The 13,400-nt window shown below is 46.7% G+C and overlaps 1 protein-coding gene across 1 annotated transcript in view; it reads left to right on the plus strand.

The window, feature by feature from the left end:
- GFRA1 (GDNF family receptor alpha 1) overlaps window positions 1-13,400 on the plus strand; it is a 213,269-nt gene that overhangs the window by 158,336 nt on the left and 41,533 nt on the right. Inside the window, exons 5-6 of the mRNA XM_019939925.3 lie at window positions 8,375-8,484; window positions 11,399-11,533. Of these exons, the coding sequence (XP_019795484.1) occupies window positions 8,375-8,484; window positions 11,399-11,533 (245 nt within the window). The remainder of the gene's footprint in view (window positions 1-8,374; window positions 8,485-11,398; window positions 11,534-13,400) is intronic.

Raw genomic sequence — 13,400 nt, forward strand, 5'->3', positions numbered from 1 at the left:
AGATTTCTATTTCTTTTTCTCCTCATGGCCAAAAGTCACAAAACTGATTACTAAAGATTCCCTGCAGAAATATAGAAAACTTATTGGATACGATTTACTCAAAGAGTTTTAGCATCTTTGTCACAGACAGCTGTTGGATACCTGAAAGCTTAATGATAATTTCATCACCCAGAAAACCCCCCTATTTCTCTTCTCCCTCAGTTTCTTCCCGTAAAAGCAAGTACCACCAAAGCTACATTTTCTGCGCTAGAGACGTGCTGTAGCACAGATAATACAAAACAACTTATTTGACTTGGCCACGAAGCATAGGGTTGTTCGCAATGTGTCTGTGCTCCCATGATGACTTACAGTCTGCTTAGAGTGTGGCCATCAGTGTGTGCATTGGAGAAATTTGCTGAGGGAGGGGAAGGGAGGAGTCCCAGCTGAAGGGCAGCTCTGGGGCATCCCATCAGGCGCTGCAGAGAGCCTCTGCTAGGTTGGGATGGATTCCGTTGCCAACTACCATAACTTGCTTTCCAGATTTGCCACGTAGAGGTTAGTTGTCAAGCTGTGTCAGCTGCTCTGCAGATGTTGATTGATGGCTGTCAGTGTTCATGCAAGGTGACTTCCTGAGGGATGCTGAGATTGATCTGATGCTGACCTGGGCTTCCCTTGGTGGTGGGGGGGGGGGGGGGGGCGGGGCTGCTGCAGTTTGATGTGATCAGAAAGGCTAAGGAGGCATCGCATCTCTGCCCTGCAGCTTGCTTTCATTGAGCCCTCACCCTTAGAGATAGACCCCAAGCAGGACACATGGGCTAAACTGAGGCGTGGCTCCACCTGCATTCCATCTTCCTGTGGGTCAAGCTCAGAGGACAGTGACCGCAGCCTCCTGTGACCCACGTGCTAAGCCGGGAGCTGCCAAGGAGCCAGATGAGCCGGGACTCCCCAGGGGGAGGGGCACAGGTGTGGGGCATTTGGTTAAACGGGCTGCAACCTCCCTAAGAATCTGAATGAGGCTGAGCAGGGATCTGGGGGGAACACGCATTGATTTCGCCTTGGTCACAGGGGCCTTCCTGTCCCAGGAAACAAAAGCATTAGGCAAGTCTTGAGGGCTTCTAGGACCTCACGGCTCTATTTCCCAACAACTTGTGGCCACGGTCTGGCTAAGTCACCAAGAAGCACATCGTTGGCTGAGGCTTTCCTCATGCCGCCAGGAGTGGGGACCCACATTAAGGGACTGAGGAACACAGTGGAGCTTTGAGCATCTGTGCCTGGGGCGTGCAAACCTGCCCCAGGGCCGGTGCTCCAGAGAGGTCACATTTGCTCCCAGGCAGCGGGAGGACCTGATCTTTCTGAAGAGCAGCCCGAGCCCCCCGGCTTCACAGCCTGCCCCTGGCAAACACTGGGCCTCTGCTTTGGGAAGCCAGAATGTACAATCCAAAGTGGGAAACAGCAAAGCAAGAAGACACCCCCTGCAAAATATGTTTAACATAGGCTCTGATTTGCTGAAGGATGCTTTCCAGATGTGCTCTCCAGTAGGTTGCCGGAGAAGCAGGGCTAAGGTAATTTTCTAAAAACAGAAAGAGGAAAAATCTGTTTTGTGTCGCTGTTCCAGAAAATTACCATTCCAGTGCTCTTGCTTTGTCATCCCAGGGCTGACTTGGGCAGCATGTTTTTCTAATTGATTTTATTCTGCATAAAACGTTAGCAGTATTAACAAACTTACTGATATTGAGTCATTTAAAAAAATATGTTTTTTCCCCCTATAAATGCCTGGGAAAACGTAGCTTTTCTTAAAATGCTTTTATTCTATAAGCTCATATGACTGAGAGGTTTTAAGTAACACCTCAGGATTCCTGGCTTCGGACTCATCAAATTTGTTTTGGTCAGACTTACAGCCCTCAGTTACACTGATTAACCTGTTCTAAATACATACTTCATTTTATTGCACTTTGCAGAAACTGTGTTTTGTACAAATTGAAGGTTTGCGACAACCCTGCATTGGGCAAGTCTATCAGCACCATTTTTCCAACAGTATTTGCTCACTTTGCGTCTCTGTGTCACATTTTGGTAATCCTTGTAATATTTAAAACTTTTAAATTATTGCTGTATTTGTTACTGTGATCTGTGATGTTATTATTGCAATTGTTTTGGCATTTTTAGCAATAAGGTATTTTTAATTAAGGTACATACATTTTTTTAGGCATAATGCTATTGCTCACTTAATGGACTGTGGTTTAGTGAAGCATAACTTTTTTACGCTCCGGGAAACCAAAAATTTCATGTGACTTGCTTTAAAGCAATATCCACTTTATTGCAGTGGTCTGGAACCGAACCCGCAATGTCTCTGAGGTCTGCCTGTATGTAATATAAGGGCCAGCAGAAGATAAAGATATATGTTTCTCTGTGTCGAGCTTGCTAGATGTTTTTGTTGCAAGGGCTTCACATTAGAATGGACCAGAAATGGGGGAGAAAAGATGAAGGGATGTGAAGTAAAAGTGTATTGGGCAACGTGTATTCCAGGTTCTGAGCGAGGTGCTTTATATAATTGTCACTTAGGTGTCACAGCAACCATTTAAGGCACCTCTAGATACCATTGGCCCCATTTTCCAGGTGAAAAAACTGAGGATTGGAGATGTTAAGTACCTTACTAAGGTATTTAACCATGGAAGGTAGGGCTGGGATTAGAAACAGATGCGTGTCACTCCCAGGCCTGTCATTTTGGGGCTCCTCTAAACTGACCCATTGAGAAAGCTTTCAGAAACTAAATGGCTTGAGTTGAAAACCAAGACTTTAAAGCCCTAACATTCACGTTGGATTCAGAGAAAAATGCCAGTGATTTCTTACCTGAGCAGATTAATCAATGGATCCTGTTCCAAGTTTGAGTTGCTAGTGGATCGGCAAGTCTTGCAGTCCTGTATGGGCAGTGGTGTTGTCCCAAAGGCTCCTTAAGGAAGGGGAGCCTCATTCATTGAGAAACTCACCACCCTCTTGGGCAGAGTCTAACTGCACCCTCTGGCCCCTCCTGAGCCCCAGCACTGCAGGCAAAGCACTCACTGAGGCTGTGAAATCAGTGGAACCTTAGGAAGAAGGCTCTGAAGAAAAGCTGGTCAGACAGTGGGAGGCACGGAGCAATTAGACACTTGACGACTTTCATTCAATCCCAGGGTAAAGTCCAGCACCCTCCTCACTCTCTCCTTCCAGGGCTGTTACAGGCAGTTGGCGATTCCTCTTCCAGTGAAGGCCCCTCTGCCACCACTTACCATGTGACAGTGAACAGGACCTTAACCTCTTTGGCCCTCAGCTTTCTCGCATGTGACACGAGGGGATCCACTAAAAAGATCTGGTCTCTGTACTCAAAGGAAACCAAATGCCTTGGCACTAAATCATGTGTAATGGTGGAACGGGACCATGGATGAAAATAAGAATGCTTCAGAAACAAGTGGATTTTTTTCCCGCAAGTAGCTTCAAGTGTCCAATAGACTGTCTTTCTGAAGTGGAAGGGAAATCCAAGAGCTAAGTAGTCAAGCATCGTGTTCAGGAACTCTGGCTTATTAGTGTCAGAGCCTGGATCTCTTTCAGGATCTCACAATTCTTTGTCCAGGTCTCCATTCCAGCAACCACACAGCTTGTGTCCAAGTATGGGATTTTCCCTGGGGAAAAAAAACAAACAAACAAACATTTAAAGGATTAGAATAATCCACGATGAGTGAAACTGGGTATCCCTAGTATGTTTTTTACCTGTTCGCCATGACACTATTTTCCTAAAAATGGTAACAGAAAAAGTAGGTAAATGATTTTCCCCCCACTGTCAAAAGACCATCTGCTGTTTAAGACGCGCCTAGATTTTATCATTATAATCATTTTTCTATTTCCAGTTAACAGCATGCTTCCTTTAATATGATATTTTCTGCATAAACCACTGTTTTCTCTTCAGCAGATTTCCTAAGGCCAACTTGGCATTTGCCGGCCTTTTCCTTCCCTTTAAGGGTGGGAAATTTCTCTTTCGCAGGGAGATACATTTCTACTTTAGTGCCTATTCATTTTCTTAGAGAAAAACAATCAGGTTCATCACTGCTGTCGTCATGGAGATTTCATGTCTCCAGAAGAAATGCAGTTGTGGAATTTCTTTGTTAATCCCACACTGGCCATGTAAGCTTTTCTGTTTGCATCACTGCAGCCCAGGTGGAGGAAGCCACTGAAAAAGGTTACGGCGTGATTCTTAACCCAGGGTGGGCAGGAGGTCGTGTGCAGGGGGCGGTCCTGGGATACTGGGGCTGGTTGGCTACTGGACAGATGAAGGTCCGGGGCTCGCACAACCTACTAGACGCTTGACTCCCAAGGCGCCATGACCTTAGCACGCCCACAGCCCACCTCACTGTCTTCCTTGCAGACTGTCCTCTCCTGGGTCCCCCTCCACATTCCACGGCACCACTGTCTACTGAGCTGTTCACACCCTGATTCTGCCCCCTCCTTTTTGCAGTCTTGACCTTCATTCTAGCAACACCCACCGTTCAGGGCATCCTCCTTCCCTCCTCCCCTTCTGGCCCTCAATTCTCCGCTGGCTGCAGCCTCCAGCACCATTGTCCCTCCTGCCTTTGGCCAGTTTCCTGATCCTGCTCTTCTCATCGCTGTTAGAGCAGGGGGGACACAGAAGAGGTCTCAAGCAAATCTTTGCTTAATAACTGAGACACCCAAGAGTCTTCCTCCTCTGCAGATCTGCTCATGTTACTTCTCTGTTTAAAATCCTTCTGTGACTCCCACTGCTTTCAGGATAAAATCCAAACTCTTAGGTCATTCAAGGCCCTTGGTGATCTTGCCAGCACCATCTCTGTCACTCAGCCGTTTGCCTCCCATGGTCCCACCATCTCAAGTGATCGACTGACAATTTTCTGGATGATGCATGTGTTAGGTGTAGTGGTTGAGAATGTCCTCCAGCTCCGGAGTCCCACTGAATGTGGTCACATTCCAGCTCCGGCACAGAGCTCTACAACCTGGAAGGAGTTACTTAACCTCTCTTTCCCTCAGTGTCTCCATCTGTTAAATGGGGCTGATAGTATCACCTACTAAGGTTGTTGTGAAAATTAAATATGTGAATACATGCCAGACACTTAGATCAGTGCCTGGCAGGTAGAAACACTCCGTAATTATTAAGAATATGGTTACTTTATCACATACTGCTTCCTTCTGCCCGGAGTACCCGCTTCCACCTTTTCCTGAAGGATCCTAGCTATCCTCCAAGTCTCAGTCTCAATATTACAGCCTCTCAGGCTGTGGTTTCCCCCTCTGTAAAATTAGGAAAACGAAGTAATAGCCCTTACCTTATTAGAGTTGTCAGGGAAAAATACAAAGTGTATGAAGGCATACCTAATATATACTAAATACTTCATTCACGTTGTGTTATTTTTGTTAGCAGCTTTTCTTACCTTTTATCAAGAGCTAGCCACTGTAGTATTATAATCTTTTTACTTGTTTCTCTTAGCTTCTAGATGGCAGGTTATGAGTTCAGGGACAGGGAACTTATTCATCGTTATTATCACGAGCACTTGACCCGTCATTCAGTGAATGGAACGGGCAGGAAGTCAGAGCCTTTGTCAATACATGTAATCATTTGCACACGTTGCTTTGAGAGATTTCAGAGGACTGTGCTGCTGGGATGTGAGGATCTTTGGGGAGGACTGTTTTCTCTCTTTGGAAAATACTGGAGACTGGAGGTTAATTTACGACACCATTTCACATGCCATTTGACACAAAGGGAGAGGAAGCCTGTCCTGGAAGAGCTGGGACTCAACTCCCAAGACCTGACACATCCTTCATCTCTGCGATTGACTACATCATGCTGGCTTTTAAAGAGCACTGTGCCAGTAAATATGTAGCAACTGGTTCTCCAAGAACAGCACAAGACCCTGATTTGTAGCACTTGCTGATTACCATTGTGTAAATATTCCCACCAAGGCCACTTTCAAGCTACCACTGTGATGTTAACCAACTCGCAAAATTCGCGAAAAGGTACCAGTCTGCCCGTAATGAGCTGACTCCAGGAGCCACTGTATAAACTTCTTCTGACGTCAGTTTTTCTATCTGTAAAATGTGAATCACAGAAAGTGGCCATCCTGTCTCCAAGTGTAAATGGCAGGGGAGGTGGGTCAAAGGTGAAGGAGACAGGGAAATGTTCGTGCTTTAGCTGTGCTGCATGTGCTCACGATTATTTTGAAACTCTTGCTGTCCACTGGCTTGGTTTTGTCTTAGGACCGGGATCTGTGCTGACGATCTTCTCTCCAAAACCAACCTGTCTGGGGTGATGCTCAGAGCAGTATATCTAGTTTTATCCTCCCAATCAGGGTGATGTTCTCTGCAGCAGACTGACTCAATTAGCCTTTCATTCCAGAGTCCAATTGTAAGTCCGTTCTGAGGTTGTTAAGTAAAATGAATCTGGTGGCATTAGCCTTGCGCTGGAGGATAGTATTCCGCATCACGGTGCTGTTCAGTTAATAGTCTGCTCAAGAGGCTACGAGAAACAGGAGACTCGGAGAGAGTGAGACCTTTCCACCGTCTCTGCGGGGCAGCTGGGAGCGCGAGGCTGCCAGGTCAGAGAGCTGATCAGGTTGTGTGCAGAACTGGAGTCGCAGCTGCCTGAACCACAGTTGGCCTTTGCAAAGTTAGTAGCCCAATGCCATGAGATCATTAACTTTCATGACCAGGGAAACTCTTCTGAAATTAACACTCAATCCAAGCTGGATGCTATCAGTGCCAGTTGAGTAAGCCTGAGTCACCTTCAGGGATTTCCTCTGAAAGATAAATCCTTTAACCAGGCTACAGAAAATGGACAGGTTTTATGCCTTTCAGTGTGTTCAGTTCGAGTCAGAAAACGCCAACTAGGCTTAGACCGTGAGAGAGATCCAGGCGCGTACACAGGCATACGCACGAGCCTCATCTGGAGGAGTTTACCAAGCCACTTAGCTTCAGCACATGGCCCTGCTTGGGAAGCGTTCTAAAGGGCCTGTCTGAGGAGTGTCAGGTGCTGCGCAAAGAAAATGAAGCAGAGCTTCAACACCTGCCCCGGGGAGTCACCGTGATGGAACCAGGCACACGACATACGGGATGTACAGATTGGCACAGGTAGGGAAGCTCAGACACGCCTTGTTTACAAGGGTTCAAGGAGAGACCAATCCCATACGAACCATCCTTTTCAATGTGCTGTGAACTTAGATAATTTCATCAGGCCTTTTAATCCCCTTCCAGTTAAAGTTGTAGGAAAGGGACCCGGAATGTGCATCCTACAGGCCTTTTACAAACCTCTGTGTTCTCCAGACATCCTCCCTTGTTCAGCTCCACCCAGGCAAGCTTGCTTATATCATCAAGGATGCTAAGTAAATACAGTTTCTTGGGTGGATAGAAGTAAAAACAGCTCTGGGTATGTTGGCTGGCAACTCGGGGAGCTGAAGGGAAGAAAGCTAAGACAAACGTCCATTGTGTCCCATAATTATCAGATAATTTAAATTCTCTTGAAGTCCATTGTGTTATTCACATAGAAACAGAGCTGTGGTCTGCTCGGATGACCTCAGAGGTGCCCCAGCTTTCATTCAGGATTTCTGCAACAATATCCCCTTTAGACTGAAAAAGAGCCAGTTGGCCACAAAGAGCCCTTTTCCTCCCCAGACCGGTGTTGTCTACGGCCCTGTCTTCACTTCTGCACCTTCACCACCACCCAGGTCTTCTGGGTGGACTGCGCTGGCCCCTGGACGCTTAGCAAACTGCAGACAGATGCTTCGCTTTGATCAGTGGACCCCCTACTCCCAGTCAGACAGTGAAATTGCACCCTGAGCCAGCATCGCCCTGTCCCTTTTGCCTTTCCCTTCAGTTCTGGAAAGGCGAGCTCTTCCTCAGTATCACTTGGCTGGAATAAACCACTGCCCCCTCCCTGGGGTGGTGGCTGAGAGATGACTTAGGTGACAGATACACGTATTTTTAAAGCCACTAGTAATTACAGGAGCAGTTGGGCTATAGGATCCTGTTTTGATGCCAGGGACATGTTTCTGTATAAAGTAAATATTTTCCCAGAGTGGGCCTCCGGTGAGTGTGTGGAGAAGCACATTTCCTAAAGATGCAAATCAGCCTAGTCAGAAATAAATATTGAATGGAAACTTCAAAGCATCTAGATTTCTCCAGTTATAGGCCCTGAAGTCTTCTCTGCAAGGCGCCCACACAGGAGGGCGAGGGGACGGTTAGGGGCGCGCATAAGAGAGGATGCTAATATTGTAAGAGTTCACGTTCTCTGTATTTTTTGGTGTGGAAAAAGGCCTATCAAGGAAGGAGTAAAGAAAAGTTATGTCTGTCCAGAAGCTTAGGCTATTTTAAAGCCTATTCCCCACCCCCTGCTTTCTTCCTGTTGCAGATCTCGCCTGGCGGATTTTTTTACCAACTGCCAGCCGGAGTCAAGGTCTGTCAGCAGCTGCCTAAAGGAAAACTACGCTGACTGCCTCCTCGCCTACTCGGGGCTTATTGGTAAGACTGGGGAGACATGGGATGGGAGAAAATGCTGGTTTACAAATACTCAGACTCCTTCCATTGTAGCCTGCCGCTCCCCATGGATGTAAAAATCTCCTAGGAATGCTCTGTGCTGGTGTTTTGATGTTGGGTCCTTCAGGACTCGCCTCTGAAGAAGGGGGGAAGAAAAAGGAGGAAAATGCATGCAATGGATGCGCAAAGGCAGGAAGCAGGGATTATTAAAGAACTGGAAGGCAGCCAGTGTGAAGACCTGGGAAGCGTCTCAGTTGGAGAACTGACCGCACAGAACAAAAGTAGGGGGGAGGGCTTCCCTGGTGGCGCAGTGGTTGAGAGTCCGCCTGCCGATGCAGGGGACACGGGTTCGTGCCCTGGTCCGGGAAGATCCCACATGTCGCGGAGCGGCTGGGCCCGTGAGCCCTGGCCACTGGGCCTGCACGTCCAGAGCTTGTGCTCCACAAAGGGAGAGGCCACAACAGTGACAGGCCCGCGTACTGCAAAAAAAAAAAAAAAAGTAGGGGGGAAAGCGTGGTTATGGAAGAGGAGAGCAAGTCAAACCAAGTTAATTGAATTGGGGAACTTTGGAGAGAGGGAACTTGGAAGTCATTCAGTCTGGGGAAGTCAGAAAGGCTGTGTTCCAGAAATGGCCCTTTGGAAAGAAAATCCCTGAATACTGGGGGTCCTGCTCGCCATTAATATTCTGGGTAATTCAGCTCCTGGTGGGTAGGGGGTGTTTTGCCTAATTTTTTCCCCTGAGAACAGACATAGCATAAATAGTGTTTTCTGTCCTTCAAGACCTAAGGCGTTAGAGGAACCAGGTTCTTGGCATTCAGGGGAACAGTGCAAATAAATGAGGCACCAGTGCGAGTCGGAAGAGGGACAGAAAGAGGCAGATCTGTACCCAAGGATAAACAGGGGCAGCAGGAGGAAAGGAAGGGCTCTGGGTGCCAGGGCTGCAGAAGCCTTGGTGGCAGGACTCGCTCACGATTGTCGTTTGAGAAGCAACAGGTAATGAAGGCTGGGGAAGGATGAGGGAAATCACGGTTGTCAGAGCCTGACGGCTCAGCCAGGGTGCGAGCGCCTGCCAGGATCACACATGTCACCAGGCAGAAAGAAAGTCCCACCAAGAGTGACAGCACAGACCAAATTCTTTGTCACCAGAGTGTCTTCAGCAAGAGCCACTGGGAAAATCACTGACTGTACTTAATGCAGGGATATTGCAGGTGCCTGCACACTCATCCCAACTTTTTTTTTGCAAGGATACCTGTGCTCTCTTGGGTAATACCATTCACCAGCTATTGACCATTCTCATGGATAGGTCCCATGAGCTTATCTCCCTTAAGTCAGCTCTCCAAATTCGCATCCACTCTCCCCTTTTCTTAAATGAAGTAGTCCCTAGTAGGATTATTTATCAACTATGGAATTACAGGTTTAAGAAATAACTGAATTAAGTAAGGAGTGCTCATTGTAAAGAGTTTTTTTTTTTTAAATACAGAGAACGCAAAGGAGACAATGTTAAAGACGTACAGCCCCACTCCAGGATATAATCACTCTTTACACCTCAGTCCGTACCTTCTAGGTGCACACGCTCATGAAATACTCCATACGGCGCCAAGCCTCAGGGCTGCCAGGTGTTTCTGGCCTGAGGATGATGAAATCCTCATTATTTAAGGGAATAACTGGTTGAGACAATGCATTCTGTGCACCAAAATTTATTTCTCTCTTGGGTCCAACTCTTTCCCTCCAGTCTGGTCATTGGGTTCTAACTTCTCTCAGGACAAAGCTTGTTCCTACTTCTTCCAAATGGCAGGGATCCATTCTGGTGCCAGGCATACAGCAGATGCTTAGTAGACATACTCTAGCCTCTTCACTCAGCGTTTGGGGTGCCCGTTCCTTTCTCACCCAAAGTTAGAAGCTTCTCTCTGCTGTGGGTTGACGTTTTCATCCCAAGGTATAATGGGACATTATTTAGTTCAAGTCAGTAAGGAATGTAGGGCAAAGAAGATATGCCCTTGACCCAGAAGAGCTTAAAAAGAATTTTTTTTCTGTTTCTGAACCAAATATATCCTGTGGCTCACTGGACTGCCTACTACTTCTTAATTCCACAAACTGTATAAAAACAGAAGGCTTCTTGGCATGAGTAGGCCTTGCCTGGTGTGAGCCACCCAGGAGAAGACACTTGGGTCATGCTAAGTATACACACATTGTTTATTTGTACCAGTACAGAACTCATCAGAAGAACAATGAATACACAGGAAGAGGTAGGCAAGAGTGACCACCCAGCATTTCTTTGAGGACTCCTAACACAATACTCGAGGAGCCATTGGCTTAGAGAATTTCCTTTGTTTAGTTCCAATTCCATCACAACGTGGAACACTGAATCAGTTGAGAGTCTAGTGAGCAGAGGCCGCCTTGTATACATCCAGCATGTGGGGTAACCCATAAGGGTAGCTTCTAAGCTTCTCTGGATTACTCTGAAGGAACCTATTGCTTCCGAGGGAGGTAGAGGCAAAGTCCTGAAAGGGTTTTTTAAGATGTATCAGACCAGCTCTATCTATTTATGAAGATTAATGACATTTTCAAGAAAATGCAAGGGACTTGGCAGCTCACGCGTTCTAAGTTACTTCTCCGCTACTCCATGGCATCCGCACCATTTGTGCGGCGAAACACACCCTAAGCGCAGCTCAAGGAGTTCCGTTAGAATTTTTTAAGTAAATGTGTAAATTATTTTATGTGCTCAAGATAAATTGCCAAGAAAATGCACTGTTTAACCTAGTTTTCCACTCAGCAAACACAATGTCTGTAATTCTCCACGGGTGCATCCACTGTCAGAGAAACATTTGTTTCTTTTTAGGCTCTAGGAAAGGTTATACCATCACACAAGAATAAAACGCCTTGTTTTTTACTCTTCTAGGTACAGTCATGACCCCCAACTACATAGACTCCAGTAGCCTCAGCGTGGCCCCCTGGTGTGACTGCAACAATAGTGGAAACGACCTGGAGGAGTGCTTGAAATTTCTGAATTTCTTCAAGGACAACACATGTCTTAGTGAGTTTCAAAAACAACAGGCAACAAACACACAAACGTGTTTTCCCCTCTAAGTTTAAGCTGGCCCTTTGTGTTTCTTGTGTCTGCCTTCTCTCTCTCTCTCTCTCTCTCTCTCTCTCTCTCTCTCTCTGTCTCTGTGTCCCTTTTTTTCCTGATCGCTGCCAGTGAATCCAGCTCCTTTTGGCCTCACTACGTAATGCAGCGGGGCCGGAGCAAGTGATGAACTAGGTGCTGCTAAGACGGCGAGTCCAGAGGCCCAGGAGAGTGAGAGATGCAAATAACCAAGGGTACATTGTGTGGGAAAGAACATTTCTACCCACAGTTGAGATTTTGATCTTGGCAACCAACCCCAAGTCAGTTCCAGCAGTTCTTAAAACCTGGTCAGAATATACAATGTGAGACGCTCAGACGAGTTAGATAGGGGTAGGCCTCCAAGGGCTTTCTGAGAAAAATTAGAATGTTAACATCAATAGCCCCCTGGATGTTCAGGGTTGGCTCCGAGGAGAAGCAACGGTTCTTGAGCGAGATCGGCTGGTGATGCAGCCAGGAGCTTCAGGAGGTCGGTTATCTCTGGAGATGAGCTGAGCCGGGGATGGGGGGCGGGCGGTGGGCTCTGCTTGGGAACAGTACTGGTTATTATTGCAGGGTCCTTTAGGCAACTTGGAAGCATGTTTCCCAAAGGGAGAGGGATAGAGAGAAATGTATGGGTGTGAGCGATGGGCCTCATCAGATGAACTCTGTAAGCACTGTGCCAGGTCTCCCTTCTGTCCACCGAGATGTGCACGCTCTAGGCGATGATCCAGCTGAGATGCTTGAATACCTTATTCGCATTTTGCGGTGCAGCCACCATTAACTTATCGGGTGCCTGCTCTATGTGCAAATTCAGTCTGTGAGAATTGTACCGTATACATTGTCGCACTGACTGTAACCTGCACCTAGGAGATGCGGGTGTTACCTCCATTTCACAGTTGAATAAATGGCTGGTATTCACCTAAACCAGCCATGCCAGAGATAGGATCCAAAGCCCGAGTTCCTTCCTCTGCGGCCCACTGTGACCTGAGGGCTTCTGTGTCAGGCCTGATATTGAAGGGCCTGATGGACAAGAACTCGTGCCTGCACGTCGGGGACCAGGTATGACTTCCCAGTGGGAAGTGCGGACCAAGCTTCACCTACCCCTCTGAGCACTGTGCCCTCAGGTGACAATTTCTCCATGGTGCTCTGAGTGATTTCTAAAGAATTAGCAAACTATTTACTGCACGCGTGGGAAAGCTTTTAAGTGTTACTTCTAAAACCTCCTCAATTGTCTCTTCTGTTGAAAAGACAAATCTTAGTGATTTGCTCAGTAGGTGCTTGGCTATAACCCAATGCTTTGATCATCTTAAAACTAAAACAAGCTTTTGGACACTAAAGTGAAATTAAAACCCATAAAACTAGTCGAAAGTATGGAGACGTTTGCCAAGACATTGGGCACCCCGGGGAACTACACCTTAAGCCTTTTATTTGGTCTTGACTAAAAAAAAATAAATATATATAAGCGCGTGCACACACACACACACACACACACACACACACACATCCTCTTTTTCACATCCTGCACACTGTTCTGGCAGAATCCAAGTTTTAATGAAGATAAAGCAATGACAACAGAGGTCAGTGTGAGAAAAAAGATTATACTCACTTGGGCTGGAAAACCACTGCCTCATAGAGAAATTAAAGTTGTCCCTGCTTAATAATATTTTGGTGAAGGGGATAATGGTATCTTATTGTTAATGACTTTTCAATAAAAATAAATGCGTTTGGTCTTCACCGGTGACCAAAGCCAGCCAGAATTTTTCATAGTCATTCCATTTATACTTTGATTAGATGG

The sequence above is a fragment of the Tursiops truncatus genome, chromosome 16, assembly GCF_011762595.2.
Source record: "Tursiops truncatus isolate mTurTru1 chromosome 16, mTurTru1.mat.Y, whole genome shotgun sequence".
Lineage (NCBI taxonomy): Eukaryota > Metazoa > Chordata > Mammalia > Artiodactyla > Delphinidae > Tursiops > Tursiops truncatus.